Source organism: Myotis nattereri, assembly GCF_964212035.1.
Source record: "Myotis nattereri genome assembly, chromosome: 1".
Classification (NCBI taxonomy): Eukaryota; Metazoa; Chordata; class Mammalia; order Chiroptera; family Vespertilionidae; genus Myotis; species Myotis nattereri.
This window is the reverse complement of record NC_138075.1, coordinates 128,758,068-128,783,371: the sequence shown is the minus strand read 5'-3', so window position 1 is coordinate 128,783,371 and position 25,304 is coordinate 128,758,068. Positions and strand designations below refer to the sequence as shown.

The 25,304-nt window shown below is 48.0% G+C and overlaps 1 protein-coding gene across 3 annotated transcripts in view; it reads right to left on the bottom strand.

Annotated features, from left to right (window-relative positions):
• Positions 1 to 25,304, bottom strand: part of FRMD4A (FERM domain containing 4A) — a 605,434-nt gene that overhangs the window by 43,895 nt on the left and 536,235 nt on the right. For all 3 annotated transcript variants that reach the window (XM_081096657.1, XM_081096658.1, XM_081096659.1), the window contains 3 exons: positions 17,704 to 17,780; positions 12,375 to 12,513; positions 4,399 to 4,540 (listed from right to left, as the gene is read on the bottom strand). In XM_081096657.1, the coding sequence (XP_080952783.1) occupies positions 4,399 to 4,540; positions 12,375 to 12,513; positions 17,704 to 17,780 (358 nt within the window). The remainder of the gene's footprint in view (positions 1 to 4,398; positions 4,541 to 12,374; positions 12,514 to 17,703; positions 17,781 to 25,304) is intronic.

Sequence of the window (25,304 nt, the reverse complement as noted above, 5' to 3'; positions counted from 1 at the left end):
TCACAATAGCCAAGATATGAAAACAAGCTAAATGTCCAGCACTGAACGAATAGATAAAGCAAGAAAATGTGGTGTAGACACACACACACACACACACACACACACACACACAATGGAATATTATTCAACCAAAAAAAGAATGAAATCTTGTCATTTGCAGCAACATAGGCATTATGCTAAGTGAACTAAAACATAGAAAGAGAACAGATTGGTAGTTGCCAGAGAGGGTTGGTGAAAGGGGTGAGGAAGTCAAAAGGTACAAATTTCCAGTTATAATATGAGTAAGTCATGAGAATATAATGCAAACAATTTTTAAAAATTGTGTATTGAGCACCTACTAGATGTCAGAAAGTGGGCTAGAAGTAGAAAATATCTCAAAATGCTTTTAAGGACCATCTTTTTTTTTTTTTTTCCAAAACATGAGGCAGTAGATTAGAAGGAAAGAAGTCAACTGATCAAAGAGGATATCTATACATATAAAACCCTAATATGCAAATAGACTAAATGGCGGAACAACCAAACAACTGAACAACCAGTCACTATGATGTGCGCTGACCACCAAGGGGCATGCGTGGAACATGGTGGGCGGCGGCAGTGCACAGAACTTGGCGGGCATCATCTGCAGTAGGATGGTGGAGCAGGTGAGTGGGGATGCCAGACCAAGGCGGGACGCCGGTCACTGTCACTGGGGCAAGCCTCTGGTGGTTACTGAAAATTCCTTGTTCCCATGCATCATGGTCCCGCCAGGCGCTTGCACCCATTGCTGGCACCAGGCGCCAGCCCCATTCACACCCGGAGCCAGCACCGGAGCTGCCTCTTGCAACCGCTGCCAGTGCCTGGTGCCAGCCCCGATCACCCCTGAGGGCTTCTCCACCTCCCCCTGCTCCTGAGGAGTGATCTGGGCAGCAGGTGCGAGCGGGGCTGGCACCGTCAGCACGTGGGAGCAGCGGCCACGAGTGGGGCTGCCAGCAGACAGGGGACCTAGGGCCATGGCGGGAAGGGCCAGGCGGGGGCACAGAGGATGGGCCAAGATCCGCCCTTGCTCTCCCCCCACCCCCCACCCCCTGCCGCAGCCCACAGTTCCTTTCAAGGTGCATGAATTCATGCTCTGGGCCCCTAGTAGGTTATATGTATCATATTTTCTGAACAAAAGATAGAACATAGGGTCTGGCAAGTGTAATAAAAAGTGTTTAAAACCAGGGCTGTGCTGGAGGAGCAATGGCCTCTCAGTCTGCGGGAGCACATGACTAAAGGCATTTTCAACAAGCAGTTAAGCAAGAGGACATGAAAGGACAAAAAGAACAGGGTGGGAGCCTCGCCTAGATTTGTGCATTGTGGGGCTTGGGAAGCAGGTGCCTTCCAAAAGGAATTTCTAAGGACTTGCCTCAAGGGAAAGGCGTTTCCTCCTGGGACAAGAAAAGACAGAGAAGCAGCAATCAGCAGGCCCAGAAGGAGGGGTGACCAGATTTCCAGGTTCTAGAAATTCCCTTTGTTGAGTTGAGGGATGGAAGTTTCCTGTTTTATGGTCTCTCCCTCCATTGCCCTATTGTCTTTCCTAAATCAAGAGAAGAGGACCTCCCCTGGGAGCCTCAGCCTCACATTCAAGGACCATTCTTCAGGCTCTAACCGCAGGGTGAGGCAGAGTTGGAAGCGCTCCCTGGCCTGCCATGGGGCAAGGCTTACACCTCCCAGCTGACTCCTCTGCCCAGGTTCCTCCCGCTTAGCTGTGCAGCAGATGAGTCAGTGCCCTCAAAAGAAGCCTCTGAAAGTGGGGAGCACAAGGTGCCCTAGCTGACTTCATCGACTTACAACAACAGCTTAGCTTGGGGCCTCCATCACAAGTGATCAAACACATGAAAATCACCTCAGCATCTTGGAATAAAGACGCTTCTATTAGGGGTGGGGGCGGACTCAGCAGGGAGGTTTTCTTTTGCTTTACCTTCTAGATTGATGGTTAATGTCAAGGTGATGGCAGTAAGAGAGAGGAACTGCTTTTCCCCTTAAAGTTGCCTGGATCTCACTTCTGATGGTTGAGTGAGGTCGGTTCCATGTCAGGAACTGCTCATACCCTCACCTGTAAATGCTGTGAGGCACTGCCTTGGTATCACTGGAGGCTGCCGGAGAAAAGGCACCTGAGCAGATGGACCAAGGCACAGGTTTAAAAGTGGGGATACCTGGTCTCAAGATTCTGAGCATAGCCACCTCAGGCTTTTTTCTCTCCTTCAGCAAGAAGAGTAGCTCTCCAAGTGTGGTCTGGTCCCCAGACTAGCAGCATCAGCATCACTTGAGGCCTTGTTAGACCTCGTTAGAAATGCAAGTCCTCAGGCTCACCCTAGTCCAGTGATGGCGAACCTTTTGAGCTCGGTGTGTCAGCATTTTGAAAAACCCTAACTTAACTCTGGTGCCGTGTCACATATAGAAATTTTTTGATATTTGCAACCAGAGTAAAACAAAGACTTATATTTTTGATATTTATTTTATATATTTAAATGCCATTTCACAAAGAAAAATCAACCAAAGAAATGAGTTTGCATGTCACCTCTGACACGCATGTCATAGGTTCACCATCACTGCCCTAGTCCAAGGGAATCAAACACTCTGGAGCTGGAGCCCAGTTATCTGTGCTGGAACACGCCCTCCAAGTGGTTGGGAAGCACAGGGAGGTTGAGAAGCCGTGAGCTGGATGATCCATTGTCCTCCTGGGAATAACCATGCCATGTTCACAAAGGACCTAGATTCCCGAATGGATATGCAACCACAGCGGAAATGCACCCCCTCACTGAGAATGAAAATTGAGTGCAGCTCATCTGCGGCTGGATAATAAGGAGATTGGGTGGGTCAGTTCAGGCTTGGAATCTGAGACTCTGGGTCTTAGCAGGGGTCGGGAGAGTCTAGAAGACAAACACAGGGGTGGGCTCTGACCTGCCCTTGGCCATTCCACAGGGGACTAGGAGTGGCTGCAATTCCAGGCGGGGGCTTAGGTTTTAAATGACCTTCTTTTTGACAAAAGAAGACCACATTTTCTAAGTCTTTACTGTAAACCTCTAGGCCTCAGAAATAATGATTTGGCCTATTGTGTTGATTAAAAAAAATGTTAGAAATCCTGAAGCAGGGAGGGGTTTATGGTGAACCCTACAGTGATCTGGCAGAGGCAGGTCCAGGTTTTGTGAGCCTGGACTTCTGTTATTTTGGTGGCTCTATTTAGGAAAAAGAATGTGAAGTGTATTATGTTCACAGATTTGATGAAAACACATGGCCATGTGACCACATGCTGGGGTCCTCCCAGGGCCTTAGAAACAAAGGCCTGTCCAATGCGGGTCTCTGTAACGCTGCCTCCCAGTCCGGGAAGGGCAATCCTCCTCCTCCCTGTCCTGACTCTCGCTGGACCCAACCTGCCCGGAAGCTAACTAGGTCACTTTCAGCTCTTCCTCCTCCTGTCTCTTTTCCTTTTTTTGTGTCATTCTGTAGTTGTGTGCAGCCATTAGAAAACAGTTATAGAAAGTGAAACTGAGGTCAGTCAAAGACTTCTTGCTGTATTTTCATGGCTCAGAAGCAAGGACACACTGTCCCTAAGAACAATCAGACAGACCGTGTGGCCTGGGGAGTGACCTGCATCAGTAACACTTCTCACTAATATTTCCAAACAATTACTGCCTCCCTCCCCCTCCCTGTCCTCCTCAAACCCGTTCTTTTTCCTGCCTCACCCTTTAGTGAAAGGTGTCCCTTCTCCCGAAGTCAGCTGGATCTGAACCCTCAGAGCTTTTCTGGCCCTCCCACCATCTAATGACAAGAGGCTTGTCCAGGGCCCGCAGAAACAGATGGAGGAAGCGGATCCTTTGACTCTCAGTTTCAAAAGGCGCTTAATCGCTCTCCCGTACTGTAGTTAGTGACAGCAAGTCCCTCCTTTCCAAATGAGCAAGAGTATTTTGGACTTTTTAAAGTTTCAAGAAGTTCATCTAGGAACACAATGTACCGTCACTCAGCACCACGACCCTACCTGCAGCCCTGCCTGAGTATAATTCTCCTCTAATGACGCACAGTGAACCCCACCGCTGTCCCCGGAGCTGCCACTCCTGACACTCAGCCATCGCTGTCGCAGTCAGAGGGCTCTGGAGGGCGCTCGAAGGCACTTAGATAACCAACCACCCTTCCCACACTGACTGGCTCTGCCGTTCCTCTCCCCCCACCCTTTGATACTTCTGGCACTTTTCTCAGATTCCCATTTGGCATGAAACCTGGGTCTCCAAACTAGAGCCAGCTCCTGGCGAGCCTGCCAAGCTGCCTCCCCAGCTGCTGCTGGTTCCCCGCCTTCCCTAGAGCCCTCCAGGGCCGAAGCCAGGCTTCAGCAGGAACTTCCTCCACGTTCTCAGGTGGCTCCCAACCCAAGGCTGTGCCTACCTGATGACAGGAGGCTCCCGCTGCTGCCGCTGATGATCTTCCCTTTGCTCCCCATGTTGGCCAGCTTGGAGGTCTTCAGTGTGCCCGTCTCGGTCAGGTCTATAGCGATCTCACTCAGACTTCGTGCGGCATGGATTTTAGACTAGAATGAGAAAGGCAACCAGGTCATAAAGGGGCACCTGTTCACGCTGAGACAACAGTCATCACGCGCTTGCTTGCAGACCTGAAAATCAGCAAACGGATTCATCTCCCCACCTGCAGCATTTGTTTGTGTCCCCTGGCCCCTCACCAATCACCGAAGCTCTCTGCAGGATCAGGTGTGACTCAGGAGCTGACATGAGTGGTGAATTTTCTAAACTTATTATTCTGTAGGCTGTACTGGACTGTCCTTGAGAGCAGGGACTTTGCAGGCAAACAGACCTTCCTCCCATTCCCTCCCCTCTTCTCTGCCTGGACCATTGCTCTCAATAAATAGTAGTGATTATAACTATTTTGTGTTCAAAGAAGGAAGGAAAATAATTTCAGCTTTATGAGTGACATAAGAGCTTTCTGAAATAAAATCATGGAATTTTAATAAATTCTTAAGTGATTTAAACCTCTTAAATTGCTAGCCATGTGACCATGGAAAGTTTGAAAGACTGGGAAGTGACAGCATTCTGTCCCTCTATACCGGTGGTCGGCAAACTGCGGCCCCTTGAGTGTGGCTCTTCCACAAAATACCACGTGCGGGTACGCATACAGTGCATTTGAAACTTCGTGGCCACACTAAAGGGGCCAAAGAGCCGCATGTAGTTCACGAACCGCAGTTTGCGGACCACTGCTCTATACCACCAAGTGTGTGCAGGTGTAAAAGCCTCTAGAACAGCTGCTCATCTGGACACTCCAGTCCCACCAATAAGCGCCTGGTACGGTGCTTTGCTTCTATTTTGACACATAAACGTACGCGGCAAGTCTTCAGGCTCTAGTTAACCCTCCACTCCACTTGTTCCATCCATTAGCTGGCCCACTTGGCTAATAGCCACAGCAGGTGAGAATAATCAAAGGGGTTCTGCAGGCACAATCACATTCCTAAAAGTCACCGTTTAGAGTCCAGTCATCTGCTGTAGTTACCACCTTTGGTGATGCCGTGGATTAGCATTTCCTGTATATGTATTTGATGGTTGTTTGCTTTTTCTCTATTTGTCAGGAAATCTACTTTTTAAAAAATATATATATATATTATTGATTTTTTACAGAGAGGAAGGGAGAGGGATAGAGTTAGAAACATCGATGAGAGAGAAATATTGACCAGCTGCCTCCTGCACACCCCCCACTGAGGATGTGCCCTCAACCAAGCTACGTGCCCTTGACTGGAATCAAACCCAGGACCCTTCAGTCCACAGGCTGACACTCTATCCACTGAGCCAAAATGGTTAGGGCAAGAAATCTACTTTTGTGATAGTGCTTAGGCAATGGGCTTTACCTATACTATGGACTTTATGAGATCAGCTATAAATGCTCATCTTTCACGTTAGCATGCACGTGGATGGAACTAGGGGAGATTCACACCTGGCACATGTGAAACCACGTCTTTCCCGAACACCAGAGGAGCCGGCAGGAAGTCGCTAAGGAAGCCACAGAGGGGAAGGTACACCCAGGCCAACTCCCACAGTGACATGCTGTGCCCAGGTGCCCCCAGCTGTCTAGCAAAGACGTCGGGACCTCTGTGGCCTTGTCCTTCCCATGGCTCCATGTTAATGCCAACATCGATGAAACACAGTGACTTCTGACCGCTGAGAGCTTTCCCCATGTTAACAAAAGTCTGAGCAACAGAGGAAATGAGGAGACTTTTTGTTCATCGGCCACGAAGTGTCTTCCTCGTCCTCTCAATCCACATCTCCTTGACCTCAACTTTTGTCCCTGCCTTCAGGACCAGCTCACCTTTCAGCTCAGGGCTCCTTGTTCATCATCAGGTAATCCTGCTGCCAGGCCCTCGCAGCGTTCCCACTGGCAGCAGAAGCAGGAAGGGCCTTTCATCTCAGTTGCCTCAGCTTATCAACAGCACCCATTTGGTTGACTTTTCCCTTCCACAGCACAGAAAGCACAATCTATGACTTCCTTTCTTTCAGCACTACTTTCACTCGTGCCCACGCTTTAATAAGAAGGAGCCCACGCCCACAATGATGTAATAATAACTCATGAAGACACAGACCAGTTCAGCATGGTGGTGAAGGGCCCAGGCTTGGAAAGAACTGAGTTGGAATTCTGACTCTTCCTAGTCAATCACTGTTTGACCTTCATCTTCAACCTTTGAGCCTCAGATTGCTGCTTTTAAAGTGGAGATCTTAAAACTCACATCACAGAGTAGTGAGGAGGACTAAATTAGAGAATACACATAAAGGCCAATGGAATTGGAATAGTAACAGGCTCTACGTCAGGACCTGGCAGTGATTTGCTAAATGAGGTTTGATTAATGACTCATCCTGGTATTGTGGGGATCTCACTAATCACATGGAAGACCTTTGCCCACCTCATCTCCACTCCTGCCACACATCAACTTCAGGCAGAAAACAAAATATGGAAAACTGACCAAAGAGACCCTTCCTGAGGGAGACTAAATTCTTAGAAGTTGTAGGAACTGCCCGCGTCTCTCTAGAATGTAAATATAATGGCTGAATGAACCAGTGGAGAGAGATTGCTAAGAGGAAGTGAGTACTGATGGGGAGACTGTCTCCTTGCAAAATCAAGCCTTTGGGCCAACCCAAAAGAAACTCCACACTTCTAAGCATTTTGCTATTAGGGTCTTGCCACACAGAGTGTTATTACTGATACTAGAGGCCCGGTGCACAAAAATTTGTGCACTCTGGGGGAGGGGGGGACCCTCAGCCCGGCCTGTGCCCTCTCGCAGTCTGGGACCCCTCGGGAGATAACGACCTGCTGGCTTAGGCCTGTTCCCGGGTGGTAGAGGGAAGGCCTAAACCTTAGGTGCAGCCCCTGGTCAGGCTCAGAGCAGGGCCGATTGGGGAGTTGGGGCGCCACCCCCTGTCATGCACAGAGCAGGGCGGATTGGGAGGTTGTGATGCCACTGTCAGTCACGCTCTGGGTAGGGCTGATTGGGGGGTTGGGGCGCCGCCCCCTGTCACACTCAAGGCAGGGTCGATGGGGAGGTTGCGGCGCTACCCCCTGTCACGCACAGAGCAGGGCCAATCAGGGGGTTGGGGCACTGCCCCCTGTCACGCACAGAGCAGGGCCCATCAGGGGGTTGGGGAGCTCCTCCTTGTCACTCACAGAGTAGGGCTGATAGGGGAGTTGGGGCACCACCCCCTGTCACACACAGAGCAGGGCCGATCAGGGGGTTGGGGCACTGCCACTGTCACACTCAGGGAAGGGCTGATGGGGAGGTTATGGCTCTACCCCATCACACACAGAGCAGGGCCTGTGGGGGGGGGGGGGTTGGGGCACTGCCCTCTATCACCCACAGAGCAGGGCCGATCAGGGGGTTGGAGCCCCTTCTCCTGTCAGGAACAGAGCAGAGCCGATAGGGAGGTTGTGGCCCCGCCCCCTGTCACACACAGAGCTGCAGGGCGATCAGGGGGTTTGTCATGCTGATCCCCGTGCCGGGAGGCCTCACGGCTCTGCTGATCCCGGTGCTGGGAGGCATATTACCCTTTTACTATAAAGAATAGAGGCCTGGTGCATGGGTGGGAGCTGGCTGGTTTGCCCTGAAGGGTGTCCTGGATCAGGGTGGGGGTCCCCACTGGGGTGCCTGGCCAGCCTGGATGAGGGGATGATGGCTGTTTGCAGCTGGTCACACACCCTTCAGGGTGGGGGTCCCCACTGGGGTGCCTGGCCAGTTTGGGTGAGGGGCTGAGGGCTGTTTTCAGGCTGGGACTGAAGCTCCCAACTGCTCCTTTTTTCTTTTTTTTTTTTTTATTCTGGGCCAGCTTTAGCCTGGCTCCAGATCTGAGGCCTCAGCTGCTGAAAGCAGGTATCTGGTTTGTTTCAGTTCTATAATTGAAACTCTGTATCAATTCCAGCTCTGAGATCACAGCTTGCTGAAAGCTGGTTTCTGGGGTTTTGTTTAGCTTCTATATTTGTTACAATGTTTCAAACTGCAGGCTCGGAGGCCAGCAAGGCAGGCAGGGAATGTTGGAATCCTCCATCACTGAAGCAAGCAAGCCTCATGTTCAGTTTAAGCTGCCTGGCTGCCGGCAGCCATCTTGGCTGGCAGCTAATTTGCATATTGCCCTGATTAGCCAATGGGAAGGGTAGCGGTCGTACGCCAATTACCATGTTTCTCTTTTATTAGATAGGATTCTGTCAGCAAGGTTTAATTGTCCCCCTCCATGCTTTCACTCGGCCTTTGCTCTAGATAGAATGAAGACTAGCAGACTGCCTCAGGAGAAGAGAAAAAATAGGATAGATGTTTGGATTGAAAGCCAACGTAAGGAATCTTCACTCTGAGTCCAGAGGAAAGGGTCTAATACCTACTCTAAATAATTTGAACTTTCAAATGTTTTCCTCTTAAGTCTACAAGACACTCCCTGGCTCTGGGCTACAGAGGTTGCAGGGATGCAGCTGATGACATTTCTGATCTTTGGGGTCAGCACATATGAGTTACCAATTGTAATTGGTGCCTGAACAGCCTCTCATTCTGAATAAGCCACAGGAAGCCAAGCAATAAAGCTTACCCTTCACTCTGTCTTTGGTGGTGGTGGTGTGTATATAAGACAGAGAGAGGGGGAGGGAGGGAGAGAGAAATTGACTGGTGTCCTTAAATGATTTACACAATGACTCTGAAAGGAGAAAATAACTGAGTACCAGGGGAAGAACATGAGACTTCTTGGCTACCCACCCCTGCTGACTCAACCCACTAGACCGCACTTGTATCTGGGTTTGATAGGCATCACTTGGGAGGCCTAGCTTTTCTACAGCACTTCAAAGAAAGGAATGGTTGGCATGGCCCGATACAGTAGAGTGTGTAGCAATGGATGGTTTGCCAGCCAATACTGGCTGCTCAGAACTCTCTGGAAGCTCTTCATCCCAAGCCTGTCAGCCTTCACTCATCCAGACGCCATTCTGCCCACCAAGGGGAATCACATCACAGCTACATAAAGAACAACATTCCAGAAACAAAGGGTGTTGCAATGTAACTCCTATAGGGAGTTTTATCATCTCTAATTTAATTTAAGGAACTTTCAGAGAATTTAAACTTTCCATAAGTGTTGGTCAGGCAATAGTGTGTTGGATTAATAACGATAATAATAAAAGATAGCATATCTCCTAAAGCAATTTCACAAACATTGTGTCTTCGGACCAATCAATTTCAATTAGGAATTTCCTTTCCTGTTCTCTAATTGGGGAAAACAAAGCCATGATGAAAGACTTGCCCAGGGTAACAGAACTGGAAAACAGAGTCCTTGGACTTCCATGTGGGGGAACTTGTTCCTAATTGATCCCTGCAGGATACTGGTTCCTATGAGAAGTGCAAGGGCTCTGAAGGATCTGTGTGCATTTAAAGCCTATCGGGAAAGTTCTGCTCTGGGAGTGTATGCATTTCCTTCAGTCAAGGGTTGCTGAGAAGGAGAGCTGAAATTTTCCTAGTGCTGTGCATTTGGTTTGGCCTCTGAAAAAAACCTCTTGTTAACATGTTCTTTGATCATTACTTTTTGAAGTTTACTTATTGCATCAGTGGGTTGACCAGTAAGCCTGATGAATGAGGCTTCTCTACCTGCACAAAGATCACCTTTCAGAATGTGGCTCTAGAGCCCTAGGAACAGCTTCCTGAGTTACTCAAGAGATTATCTGAACAAAACAAACAAACAAACAAAAAACAGCAGGGGATCAGGAGAAGAGCTCAAACAGCTAATATATGATACTTAGGATGAAATACTCTTTCACTTTCCCCTGTTCAAAATTGTGGTATCAGTGTTGGGGGCCTGCCAGCAGGAGGAACTAGCAGGGGGGTTTAGGAGGATTGCCAGACTCTCTATCCCTCACCCCTCAATTGCTGAACAACACAGAGGATGGAATCAGTGTTCTAAGGTTTTGATCTCCAGCTCCTACCAGTGGAGGACAAAATGATGACACCTACCCACTGACTCAAGCTAAAGCATGAGTCAAACACTTGGGTCTTGTATTTTTTTAATATACTTTTTATTGTTGATAGTATTACAGATATCTCCCCTTTTTCCCCTCTTTACCCCCTCCTCCACCCCCTACCCACCCCCCAGGTCTTCACTGCCCTATTGCCTGTGTCCATGGGCTATGCATATAAGTTCTCCAGTTTATCTCTTCTTGTTCTAACCCCACATCAGTCTGTTCCATGCCTCCATGCTTTGGGTCTTATTTTGTTGGTCAATTCATTCTGTTCATTAGATTCCACAAATAAGTGAGATCATGTTATATTTGTCTTCTTCAGATTGGCTTATTTCACTTAGCATAATAGTCTCCAGGTCCCTCCATGCTGTCCCAAAGTGTAAGAGATCCCTCTTTTTTACAGCTGCATAGTATTCCATTGTGTAAATGTCCCACAACATTTTTATCCATTCATATACTGAAGACCCTGTATCTTTTAATCTAATGGGTCCTCAAATTCCTATGCCTATGCCCGTCACCACTAGAAGAGCTGTGGAAAACTCTCATAATTCCTAATAAGAAAATTGCTTAACCCTATGCCCATTCACCACAGAAAGTGAACAAAAGAGGGGTCAGGAAGAAGACTGAGTAGAGGAGCAAAGCTGTTACAAAGGAGACAATGACTGGGAAAGGCATTGGGAAAGGCATTGATCTGAAACCAAATTACACTTTAAATGATTACCTTCTTTCTCCCTGTCCTGTTTTCTTACTATCCTTCTCTTACCTCCCACTCTACCCCAGCTCTCTCCATGCATCTCCCCAAGCCAGGGAAAGAGCAACTCCATCCAGGTGGAAAATAAGGAAAAGAGGAACCAAAAGGATCCAAAAGGACACCGATCCAATGACTCTTATGCCCAGTAAGCCTAGGATCTTGCCACCTCCTCCCCTACCAAGAACTCAAACAATGGGAGAAAACCTCCCACAGGTGGTGGTACTGATTAGGCCAGAGGCCAAAGTTGGCATTGCTTGTAGCTCTGTATTCCACCCCATAGCCCTAACCCAAGGCAGCAGGATCCTGAGAAAAGTGCAGAGCTCACATTCAAATGGCTCTTCACTTGAGGGGTAATGAATGGGAGTGGTTTGCCAAGGGTGTGTGTGGGGGCGGGGGAGGGGAGGGACGCAAGGGGAGCAAGGCAGACACAGCTGGAAGAGGGGGCAGAGTGTTGATATAAGCTGTGTGTGAACCAAGGAGAAGTCACTCTCCCACCCACAGAATATGCACCCGTTCCCCTGGAGCAGGCGGAATCTCCTGCTAAGGATGACTGTTTACCAAGGCCTGAGGCTCCAGGTCTCCTTGAGGGAAACAGGGCTGCTGCTTTTTTTTTTTTTTCATGTTTCCAGCTTTGCATTTTAAAAAACTGGAGTTGGCAGTTGAATAAGCCTGGAGGGTTTTCATAGCAATTATCCACAACAGTTAGGTGGTGTCTATTAATTGAGAATGGTTACTTTATTTTCCCCCTTGAAAAGAAAACAATATGCCACTGTTTAAACACCAAAAGGGGCTTCACTGCTAGCTCCTAGAAGAGGTTCTTGAGGTTCAAAGCACGGTCAGATTCCTCAGAAGGGCCCTACCTGACTAGATTCAATGGCTTGAGTAGCACCAACTGTGGTTGGGCCAGAGCCCCTTGATCAAGTTGCAAGGAATGTGCCGTCTTGAAGAGCTCATCTCACTCCTCCTATAGTCTTAAAAGGCAGGTCTGTATCTGTGCACATCTCAGGGCAACGGACACAGTGCCACCCTCAACCATCCAATCCTCAATCCCTCAGCAATGAGACCCAGACAAGGGCTCTCATTTGCCCTCAGCTTGGTGACAGTCTGTCACAGCAGAGTCCCTCCCAGGCCCCGGACAAGGACTTACCTTACTCTGCTTCCTGTCCAGGTAGAACTGGTGCTGGCTAATAGCCATAGCCCAAATGGACTTGATTAATGCTGGGCACGCGTACCACGTGTGCACTGCAATGCCACTGTGCCCAAACGTCCTCCTCGTCACAGAAGCTCTGGGAAAGCAAGAATCAGAAGGGGCAACATGTTTATGATGATGAACTCCACTGATGGGTCAAAAATGTTATTGAGAACCCACTGGGTCCTAAATGTCCTGTGTAAAGGTGACAGATGAGCATGCCCATGTGCATGCTTTGGGAAACCAGTACCAAAGGCCTTATTTTTATTTTATTTTATGAATAAAGAGTGTATCTAATGTATACAACAAGATGATCTGATACACATCCCACAGGGAAATGATTACTACAGCCGAGCTAATGAACATACCATATCCTCACATAGTTACTATTTTCTATGTGATGAGAACACCTAAAATCTACCCTTGGAAAATTTCCAAGATTATACAATACAGTATTAGTAACCATAGTCACCATGCTGTCCATTACATCCCTAGACTTATTCATCCAACATAACTGCAACTTACTGCCCTTTGACCAAATCTCATTTCCCCACCTCCCCATCTCTCCTGGTAACCACAGTTCATCTTTCTGCCTCTATGAACTTCATGTCTTTAGATTCTACTTATAAGTGAGAACATGTAGTTCTTTTGTGTCTAGTTGATTTCACTTAGCATAATGTCCTTCAGGTTCACCCATATTATTACAAACAGCAAGACCGTCTCCTTTTTTAAGGCTGAATAATATTTCATCGTGTAAAAATACCATAATTCCTTTATCCATTCATCTATCAACAGACACTTAAGTTGTTTCCATATCTTGGCTTTTGTGATTAATGCTAATCTTTTGATTTACTGTCTCCTTTGGGTTCAGAATGGGGCCAAGCCTCTGCCTTATCTGAGATAAGACGGGTCTCCTTTCTGGGCTTCAGCTCCTGGTGTTGAACCAAGGCAAACTTCAGAGACAGGAAAAGCCTCTGACAATATCCTTTATTAAGCAGGCAATGCTGCCTATGGTGAAGGATGATCAAATTCTGGTCTGATCACCACAGGCCACAGCCTGTGGGAGGTCCTAAGGGGATCAGGGCTTATATTACTTTAATTCAATGGTCCTTGAAAGAGCTTGTCATTAATTTCAAATACATTCATAGGGAAGACAGGGCCTTAGAAAATCAGGAGAGGAAAGGTAGAAAGAAATGAGCCCAGCCAACCCTTTCAATATCCTGCCTCCACATGTACATGTATGGGGAAGACAAGGAGTATATATACGCATGGAAATCAGACTTTAAAAATGAAAGTGGAAATACAGGTCCCAACATAACTCACCATATCAGCAGCATTGGGAGGGAGGCGGGGAGGGAGGTATATGACCATGTTCCTCAGTGAAGTGTATTTTATGGTAGATTATTACAAAAGTGTTTGCATGCAAATGTGTGCGTGCGTGTGTGAGTGCATGCGTGTGTGTGTGTGTGTGTGTGTGTGTGTGTGTGTAGGGCAAGGTGATGGGACAGTGGGTGGGGTCTGTGGTTTCTGATGTGTATATGTCTGAAGAAAATGTGTGTTCTCAAGATTAAGATATCTAATTTGGAGGAAACTTGGGGTAGTCAGGACCTATGAATAATTTTTTTTCTCATAGCACATTTTCCCTTGAAGAAAATTTAGAGCTGCTCCCGTCACCTTCCCTTGGGGGCTACAGCTTTAACAGTAGGTCTTCTTCAGACCCATTTCTAAGGAGAAATTCAGATCTGGGGGTTAGTTGGTGATGTTGATTCCAGGCAGGGTGTTTTTCTCTTTGGTTAAAAAGGGAGAGTTAAGAGAAAATGCCAGTGCATGAAAGGCAGTTGAAGATAATTTATCTATAAACTTAAAAAGGAACTGTGGTCTATAAATGTATAAATTTAAAAATAAATTATAAATTTAAAAAAAAAAACAACCCGTCATCTGAACACCTATTTTGGCTTCCTTAGCAATGGCCGCTCCTGGGAGTAAATACTTTTTTTTCTTTCCTAGAAAAACTGTGTTAGAAACGAAAAGTAAGTTGCTATATATTTTAGTGAAAGCAATGAGAGTTGTACCAGGCTGATCTCTTTCAGATAAGGTGAGAGAGGAAGAGTTAAGAGGCCTTCTGGTCTGGGGGGGGTCCAAGCTAGCCACAGAGCATCTGAATCAGACACTCTGAGAGTTTTTCTCCTGCTTCATTATTAATTTATCTCTTCCCTGCATCTTTCTCTCCAGGCTCTTCCCACCCCACCCATTTTCTGTCCTGCCTAAACCTTAGAAAGGGACTGTTTTCCGGGCAGAGAACAGCAGATACAATGGTGGGGGAGTCAGGACAGCGGTGCAGGAAAATAAACCCCACAGCACTTCTGTGACCCCACCCGTGCCCATCACCTCCATAATAAGCCTGTGCTCTGAGGGAATCCCTTGTTCCCCACATGCCCCATGGATGACATCTTCGTATCTTCACAACAAGATTCTCTCCTGCACTTCCATCCTATTGCTTTGGTTCTGACTCACTTCCTGGTTTGGGGTGGGGGGAGGGGGGGCTGGTCATCCCTATGGATGTCCGGTCAGATTTGTTCTTGCTGCTCTAAACAAACAAGGCCCCAGTAGCAGGATGATCCATTGAATTTAAGGAGCACCATGAGGCCCTGAAGAGCCCTTCCTGGCCTCTCCTGCCTCCCCTGCCCCTCCCTGCTGCCTCGGGGCTGAGAGAGGCTATTTTCCTCCTGGGGACAAGACCTTGCTCTGTGCACAGGCTGCCTGGGCCCCTCACTTTCTCTCCTCTCTTTTGTCCACCTGACAGACATGTGTCCTCCTGAGGGCCCACCTCAGGAAGTTTTACATCCTGGTCACCCTCTGAGGTTCTGCTCAGATGGGTCCTCCCTGACCAGCCTGGCTCCTGGTGACCTTGAGCATTTATGTTTTTTCCATCAGCCGCTTGGTGCTGCTACCTTGTGTATAGTGTAGCAGGAAGGTGTGTGAGCGTTGGAGTCAGACTCCTGGGTTCAAAACCTGCCTCTACTCTTACTAGCTGTTTGTAACCTAGAGCAAGCTGCTTCGTATCTCTGTGCCTCAGTTTCCCAGATGTAGAGGAGGAACACTATGGTGCCTGTTTCCTGGAGTTACAGGGAGGGCCAGATGAGATTAATGGGAACGAGTGTTGAGAAATGTGCTTGTACACGGTGAACACTCAATAAATATCACACTTCTTCTTCTGCCTGTCTCTCCAAGTGTGCCAGAAGTTCTCTAAGGGCCGTGGACCCTGTCTTGGTACCAAATACTGAAGCTACACAACTAATATGAGACTGATCACCTTCATTTCATAGGCTAACAGCTCACATAATAGTAACATGTGAGGTTTGGACCCTTTCCTATACCCTTAGGCCTTGGGGAATGGAATTTAGTATTGTATCACAGACAGGGCAACAGACCCAGAGAAAACACACACACACATACACACACATGCACAGCATGTCCAAGGTGCCTGAGTTAGCAGGACCCCCAACAGAGCACAGGCATGAGGAGGGTCTAGGGCAGGGGTGGGCAAACTTTTTGACTCGAGGGCCACAATGGGTTCTTAAACTGGACTCAGAAGAAGGAGCTGCGGCCGTGTTTCCCCACGTTGCCATGTTAACACTGCTGCTGGTGAAGGAGCGGAGGGGACAGCAAGAGAACACTCCGCTCTTTCGGCTCCTCGGGCCAGACAGAACAGCCGAGCGGGCCGGATCTGGCCTGCAGGACGTAGTTTGCCCACGGCTGGTCTAGTCCTATGCGTGGCCCCTTAAACTACTCTTCCTTAGCTTTATTCTGTCCAGCATCCCCTTTCTGCATCTGACCCACGGTGGCAACATGCATTTCATTCCTTTTACGTAAGTTTCCCCTCCTTCCACACTCCTAAGACAGGTCTGGTCAGTTTACCTGGACAAATAACTGCGTTCCATTCTGGCTGTGCCATCATTTCCAGCATTTCCCCCTCTCCCTCACTCCGCCGGCACAAGCGGATTCCTGTTCTGCAGAGCTGCGTCTCTGGACTCTAAGACCCCGAGAAATGCCAGACAAGTGGTTCTTCTGCTCAATGCTACCGCCTTCACGCGGCTGTGAAAACAAGACTCTCTAAAATGTTCTCCGTTTGCTTCTTTAGTGACCGTGGGGCATGAGTAAGCTCTTGCCCTACCTGAGGGGCTGTTTCGCACAGATTATGCAGCCTGGCCAGCAGCACATCAGCCCCACCAGTTATCACGAGCCTCAGGACCCAGACGGTGCACAAGCCTTAGGCCCTGACCTGCGCCCTCTCTGCCTTGTGGCCCCAGCCCTGCAGGAGCCACAGCAGCTTTTTCAGAGGCTCAGGGGCCATGTGGGAGCGAGCTGGTGCCAGATCCTCATTCCCAGGCCAGGGCTGGGGGATCCATGGCACAGAAAGCCCACATCTGCCCTCTACAGAGTCTGATCTTCCGGTCTTCCCAGGACTGCCTTCTGGCTATAAGTCCATGTTTTGGACTTACCCGAAGTGATTTACTCTTAGGCAGGCTTGCTTTTGGGGAATTTTGCAGCTGCTTCTGGGCTGCCTCACCTCCAGGACTGCGGCAGAAAAAGAGGAGAAGCCGTGGATGCCTGCTGCCCCTCACCTTCCACGCAGGCCGGCAGGGCAAACCAGGGCCCTAGTGTTTGTCATCTGACTTGGCACAGCGCTTACGCTAGTGCCGCCTGGGACACGATGTGAGGTACAGAGAAAAGGAACTGCGTCTTCACATCCATCCACAAGGCTGACACCCTCACACCCACAGCTCCCGGAATCCAACAGTTTGGCACAACTGCTTCACGTGCAGGTCACCCTGGGTGCGGACTTTACTACCGGACACACCCTCAGAAGCTCTGACAAGCCATCCTTCAGCTTTTCTTCTGGCAAAACTTCCTAAAAAGACTCAGTCTGCTGCCCAGTTTAATTTGGTGTTGGTTACGAAGAGCTAGGAATCTTCCCTAAAATGCCTGGCTTAGAAAGACAGCTCCACATGCATGAGCACTAACATGTGCAGGAAATGAGATGAGCGAGTGGCTACTTCACACACACACACACACACGCACACACACACACACACACACACTTGAACCCACCGCATTCATTGACATACACAGAACAAAACAAAGCTTTACTGTCTGGTTTCAACTGTTCTCCACGGTCACCCATCCTCTCCCTGCCAAAATGAACAGAGAGGATGGCAGCACAAAAATAGGATCATTCATGCTGGTGGGCCTTGCCCTCCCAGACGAAAGGATTTTCCTAGCTTACCTGCGTGGGTCATGAACTTCCACGGAAAACTTCTTTTCTCTGAAATACAGGTTTTCCAACTGCCTCCACTGGAATATCTGGACAGAAAGCAATGCAGTTTAAGTTCAGGAGCGCTTGGTTCATGCGGCTGCAGTCCTCCCTTTGCCGCTGAACTTCTGCAGCTGGCAGTTTCCTTATCAAAGCAGAGACTGTACAGTTGTTTTCGCCTCCTCCGCCTCTTGCTTCACACACACACACACACACACACACACACACACACACACACACACTCTCCAGTTCAAAACCTGGCAACGTGGGTGTGGATTTTCCTGCAGGTTCCCGAACGAGAACAAAACAAGTTCTTTTCAAGTCATTGCCGGCTGCTCTGCCTTTGTTGAGTTCTCTAAGACAGTTCCCAGCTCCACAGAAGTTTCCCTCCACGGCGAGGGGCGGGGAGAGCAGCGCGGCAGGCTGGAGGCTGGAGGGACGGAGGAGCTGCACAGCGCTGGGAAGGAAGCAGTAGCCATCTGCAGGAGGGCTGCCTGAGGCTTCCTCCCTCCAGTGCTGAAATGGGAAGGCGCTCAAATTCCCAGCCTCCCATGGGGACTCCACTTCCTGCCCACTAATGTGTAAGAGCTTGGACTCACCCCGGTGACGAGGCAGCTCAGGAAGCCTCCTGAGGAGGGCGGGGGCTGCCTTGACCTTATTCTGGGCCAGGCAACTCAAGATAACAATGTGCGCCTGTCAAGCCCATACTTCTTTCTGCAGCACAAAGAAAGCCAAGGGTCCCCGCAGCTGCCAGGACACAGCAGCCACCAGGGGGTGCACAGGGAGGGGGAGCAGGGGAATGGAGGCAGTTCTGGAAAGTGGGCAGTAAAAAGAGCTCCCCCTCAGGCCCTGGTGGGCATTTTTCCTTCCAAGAGAGCACCCCTTAACTAAGAAGCTGACTGCAATTACTGGGATTACGGCTGCAGCACTGCTGGGGGCGGGGGGTGCCTTTTATAAGATGAAAAAGAAAGTTACTTAACCCTCTGGGAAATGTCAAAAGAGGCTGGAGTCAGGCACACATTACTAGTATTTATATTTGTATTTGATGCATACCGCATCCCTTCTATACTATTAGTCTTAGAACTGGAGCTTATTTTGCTCAAAGGAGGGTGAAGCAGGAATCCTCCCGACTCCTCACAGGGGCATATGCTTTTCAGGGTGTCATCCTAGACCCAGACTCCTGTCTTCTGGGGCTTCTGACCCTCTCTCACTTGCTCACGGTTTCTTCTTAAAGGACTGGAATAATAAAACCGATTTCTAGGATCTTTTACCCTTTGAGACAGCAGGAATGGACCTGCAAATTATTATGCAAAGTGAAATAAGCAAATCAGAGAAAGACAAATCTCACATGATCTCACTTGTTTGGGGAATCTAATGAACAAAATGAATTGACCAACAAAATAAGACCCAAAGCATGGAGGCATGGAACAGACTGATCTTGGTGTTGGGGGAGGAGGTGAGAAGAGATAAGCCAAAGAACTCATATACCTATATGCAGGGCACATGGACACAGACAATAGGGTGGGGCCTGGGGGTGGGTGGGTAGGGGCTGGGCAGAGGAGGATGGGGGAGGGGGAATAGGGACATCGGCAATACTGTCAATAATAAATATATATATATATGTTCAAAAAATTTAAAAAAAGATAAAAACAAACAAAAACGGCTTCCAGAAGGGCTGCATTCTTTTCTCTTCAGAACCTGCTGGGCAGAATTTGATACTGTTCTATGTACCAAGGAGGAGGACCTCACTCTCCTGAATTAGAGCCACCTCCGTGGCCCACAGCTCATACAGTACATGCCACCATGAAGCCAAGGGAAGCTATAATTTCCTCCTCCTTTAGGGGTGGTTCCAAGTGGGTGCAGAGACGTTTCAAGGAAAGCAAGTGACCAAAGCCCTGCCCTGGCTCCGACAGCGTGTGTGGGGCACAGATGAAAAGCCGCCTACGCAGAGCCTGGAGGACTCAGACGACAGGGCTCAGCCTCAGGCTCCTTGCTGATGCCCTTATGCTAAATCCCTCCATGAAAACCCTCACAGCTCCTCTCTGACCCCCGCTTGCCAGACACTTGTAGACAGTCCACTTGAACTTAGCCACAGCCAGAAAAGCACCAGAATCATCGGATCCCTGGCACTGACCTCATAACCCGACAGAGCACACGGTCCAAAGTGGCCAGCACACAGGCTCTGGAGTCTGACTGCATCGGTGCGAGTCCAGGCTCTCCTACATCCAAATTGTTTTGCTCTTAGTCAAGTGACAAGACTTTCTTTAGCCTGAGTTTTCCCATCTGTGAAATGGCATTAATGGCCCCTTCTAGGTACAGCTCACTGGCACAAAGTAAGCACTCAATGAACTTAGATCTTATCAGGATTCCTAATTATTCTGACTTCTCCCAAATCCTGGAACATAAACAAGAATAACTCAGAATCAAAATTATTCTTTTCTTAAATTTCTTTTTTTAAAAAAGCTGGAAATAGTTTATTACATTAATAGTTCAGTATTCCTCCTCCTATGCTCACAGATGGTGTAGTTTTTTCTGCATTCAATGGGTTTCTTTCTGTATGTTTCCAAACTGTTCTCGTCTCCTGGTTAGCAGACATCAAAGAGACCAACACTAGGCTCAAACCCAATTTCTATCAAGCTCTCACACTGGGGTTTAATACAATTTGATTGTCTGCATGCTGGGAATCTCTAAGGAAGTATACAGAATTATTCCCCGCCCCCTCTCTCTTCCCTTTCTTTTGAAGAAAAGGGTGGATGGAAGATGGCTGGTCTCTGAGGGGGGCCCTCAGCCCTGTGCTGCCTCCACCATGGCCAGGACCACTGCTATCGGCCTGTGCTCACAAGGGCCCATTTGGTTTATTGCTCTGCTGTCACCACGTTGAAATTCTCTGTAAGTTTGGATCAAGGGCCCTGCATTTTCATTTTGTGCCCAGCCTACAAACTACGTCCCTGGTCCCCATCTTTGGTCCTGGATGGCTCTAGTGCCACAGGTTCTGCCCTGGGGTAGGCAGCATTTGGGGTAAGGTGCCCACCCAGAGCCTGCTGTCCCCTCTCTATCAGGAGGAAAGCAAGTAAACCTGGTGTGAGGGTGCCTGCAAACACCTCTCTTGGGCCTTTAATTTGGAGTCTCCGGACCTGGTGAAGAACCCCAGCCAATATTCAGAGTGGCTGGCTCCCTGGCAGCTCCCCCCTCCCCAACTCCTTGAAAAATAGAACAAGCCAGGCCTTCCCTTGAAGTGCTCCCCATGTAGTTGGTGTGGAGAGCCGAACTTCTGCCAATGGCCCAACCAAACCACCCGGTTCTGCTGTGGGCCCTTGATCCACCGCACTGCTGCCTCCCGGGCTCCTGTCCTCGGCACTGAACCCTGGCTGCCTGGCTCTGGCCTCTCCCAGGGTGATGTCTGCAGACATTTTCTAACAGGAGGCAGAACCATGGCTTTGCCTCATGTCTGCTCAAGCAGGGGTTCAAACAATTTTTTTTTTTTTTTTTGCAAAAGAAATACTAGAAAGAGAGGTTGAAGTGAAGTGACTGAATGGACAGTTTTTCAAGACAGGATTGCACTGGGACATTAGCTGAATCCCTGGAATCAGGGGAGATGCCCCTGTGGGCACTGGCCTGACCCTTTCTCCTCACTTAGCGGGGATGTGGGGCCGGGCAGCAGGGAGATGAAGGCAGCAGGATGCAGCTGTGCCAAGGGGCTGGCCACCAGATGGTCACTCCTTGCTGTAAATGCACTGTCTCCTCATGGAGCACAGCTCAGAGGCCCTGCCTGCTAAACCTCCTCTGAGGCTGGCAGGGCAAAAATAAGAAGCAAACGGACAGAGACACTTGGCCTTGCCTCCCTTTATGAACAGGCCACGCCGGGCCCCAGAGGTGCTGGTGGGGCAGCTCCTGCGCATCTGTGTCACTTTAGGAGAGCCTTCCTGGCTCCCTGCAGCTTCTCAGCCACCAGGTAAAGACACCCATGTGCTTTGTGACTCCAACTGAAGGCCCATCAGAGACACACACAATGGTCATTATGACTGTGCTAGTTCCCTGAGGATTTGGGATTTGGTATAATCACTGTGGCCAATTATGCCCAACGAGCTAATTAGAAGCTCAAATACATGGGTCTACAAGTAATCAAAGGATTTATTAATTAATACTTATCAAATCAAGGCCATTCTAATAGACTTCATGGAGGCATCTTTAAAAGGTCTGTAAACACCCCTTCTTTGATCTTTCAGCATCCCCGAGAAGAGTGAGTGGGAAACTTGCTTCTTGGGGAAAGTGAGGCCAGAGAAACTGCTTAAGGCCACACAGCATGTCAGTGAAGAAACCAGAAATAGGAGTCAAGGGCACCTGCCCATTACTCGAACCTCTAACATGCTCCTTCCACACGGGCCCACTAATTAGTGGGAAGAGCTCTTACTTACTAATGGCTGGTCCACTTTATGAGTGGAATGGTTTTTACAAATAAGCAACAATGTGACTATAAGTAGGAAATATAAAAACCCAATCTTTTTAGTCCTATACAGCAAATTTTCTTCCCTTCTAGAGACCTGGATTTCCTTCTCTTCTGGAAGTCTACTCAGGGATACCTTAGCTTTCAATCAAGGACTAACAGCAAAAAGCATGAGGATAAAGAACAGCCTTAGTAATTTGCTTGTCCTGGTTTGAGTGTAGAGAAACCACTCGGAGGTGGTTTCATGGAGACGAGACGGTGTCTGTCACCGCCTTTGGGACCAGGGCTGGTATTGGATATGGAGTTGTAATTTCTGACCCAGACTTGTATTCCAAAAGGGATCACAGATCTTCCACTTCCTCCTTTTGGGATTCAATGTCCTTAAGTCTAAAATAGGAGATGGGAAGCGTTCAACCAGGAAGAGCAAAGAAACCTGGCTACTAAATACCACCTTCCAGCAGTGAGTGTGAAGGGTGCAGGTACACTTCATGGGCAGAAGTGGTCACTGGTCCTATTAGCTGGGCTGCTGGATTCCCACATCCTGTGCACGGCTGGTGGTCGGGACAGGAAGGGGCTCATGTTCCCTCCCACCACCGCCGGGGACAGAGAAAAGGCCTTGACTCCATGAGACTTCCTCCCAGAAAGTGTTTACTGAGTGCCGGACAGCACGTGGGTGGCGGGTGGCGGGTGAGTGCGCAGAATGAGGCGGAAATAGTCTTGAGAGCAAGCTCACTCTAGTGGCTCTGATTCTTGACTGGGACTTCAGGGAGTCTTGTCTTCCTCCTGTCCCTGAGGCTGAATCATCAACCCTCTTAATGACCTCTCTCTGAGTAACTTCCTGCTTCTCCCAGAGGGACCATTGCACAGAATGCCAGCGACCATCTGGCCCAGCTGCCTCCTTCGGCAGATTAAGAAAGCCCGAGGGAGAGAGGTTAAAGGACTAGCACAGGTTAAATTAGGAACTGATGCTGGGACCCACTCTTGTGACTTCTGTCCTGGGCTTCTTCTAACTCACCAGGAAGACCTGACGATGAGCGATGAGCGAGGACAAAGCTGTTTCAAGTCGATGATTAAGTCAATTATCACTTCTTCAAAGGCCCTTAGTCTGCATGATGCCAAGTGCTTTCCGAACACCAGCCACGAGTTGTCTTCTAAGAAGAATTAGACTCATGGCCAGCAATAGTCTCCGGGCCCGGAAGGAAACACATACACTAGAAAATGTCCTTCTTTATGTCACTTCTGCTCTGTTCACTTTCTAGAAGGGCTGCCACTCACTAATCTCTGGGTATATTTAATCCTTTGTAAGCCATAAGTGTCTATAGATGTGAGTTGTGGACCTTCCCCACAAACACGCGTGTCTATACCCACAGGCCTTGCATAACAACTCTGGTTGCCCAATTTTAAAATCAGACTCGCTAGGGACACCTCTGGGTTTGTAAAGAAAATTATGGTAACTTAATTTCGTAAATATTCCAGCGCATATGGAAGAAAGGGGGATGGTTTCCATTTTGGACGCATAGCAGCTCACTGGTTAAGCCTTCAGTAAATAAAAACGAGTTGCCACACCCCTTGAGGGCTACAGGACAAAAGAAGTGTGGATGGAGTTTAGTTAAAATGGAGGTGCACCACAAAGAAACCCAAGCCTGTGTGCTCAGAAAACATTATCAGGTGCACCCTGACAAGGCTCTGCTATTACAGCAGAACCAATTCTAGGGAACAACAGAAGCACATATGTGTTTTTAGTGGGCTAGCACCGTACCTCAGAGGCTTTGTATCCGTTACATAGGCACACAATATATTTTAATTTACGCTTAAAGAAGAAGCTGGGCCCTGGGGTTTTAGGGAATATCTAATGCCCCATCCCCTTTCCAACTACTCAAGTAGTAGTGTCTACTTTGTATGGGCCTATGCTAGTAGGAAGAGGAAGGACTTGCTGCCTGATGCAAACTTATAGTGTAAGGAGCTCACAATCTAAATCTGGTCGGGAGGAGGCAACATCCACAAAACAGACAGTATTCATGATATATGGTAACTTAAAGTCATCTTAGTTAATTGAAAAAGACACAAAGAAATGGAAATATTCTGTGCTCATGGACTGGAAGAATTAATATTCTTCAATTGTCAGTGTTTCCTAAAGCAATCTACAGCTTCAATGCAATCCCTATCAAAATCTCAAGAGCATTTTTCACAGAAATAGAACAAAAAATACTAAACTTTGTATGAAACCACAAAAGAACCCAAATAGCCAAAGGAACCCTGAGGAAAAAAACAAAACCAGAGGTATCATAACCCCACCCCCAACTTCAAACTAATCTACAAAACTATAGTAATCAAAACAGTGTGGTATTGATTGACAGATAAACAGACACACAGACCAATGGAATAGAATTAAGAGCCCAGAAATAAACCCATACATATAGGAATTTGTCTTAGTCTTCCCATCTTCAAAATACTACTACTAATAACAAGTTTCATTTTGATAGGTCTGTTGTATTAATAAATTAATACTGGTACATATAAAGCATGTAAAAAGGTAGCCAGTATATTTACTCATTTGCACTTTGTAAGCAAATTACCTGTGAACACAGTTGGCCTGTGTTGGAGGGCCCGATTTGGTTCCCAGTATAGCCCATTCCATGCAATACTGAGCCATATTACAATAGGTACTTTCTTCTCAGAGTGAAGGTGATGGCAGTCAATATGTTTATTTTTTTATTATTGAGTTAGTGGTCAATAGATTCTAGCTATTATTATGTTCTTTCCCCTCCATTATTTACATACCAGTATTATTCTTAATGAAAAAATTAAGTTCTGAATACTTTGAACATGTATCAGCCCAAAGTACAAGTTTGTGTAATTTTCTTTAAAAGATGGCTAATATGGTACCATGGGCATTAAAAAAAAATGTTTTCTGTTAATTGGATTTATTACAAGGCAAGCATGAGCCAAACCCAGGTTAGCATTCCGTCTGAACTGGTGTTGGAGGAACTGTCTTTGGGCTTCTTGGTCCATTCTCATCCAGCCAAGTCCTGGGTCCACTGTAATTCTGGGCTGAGTCAGCTTTGACCATTTTCCTTCTATACTTTCTAATCTCAACACCTTCACCCTGAGGAGAAAGTACCTGTTGTAA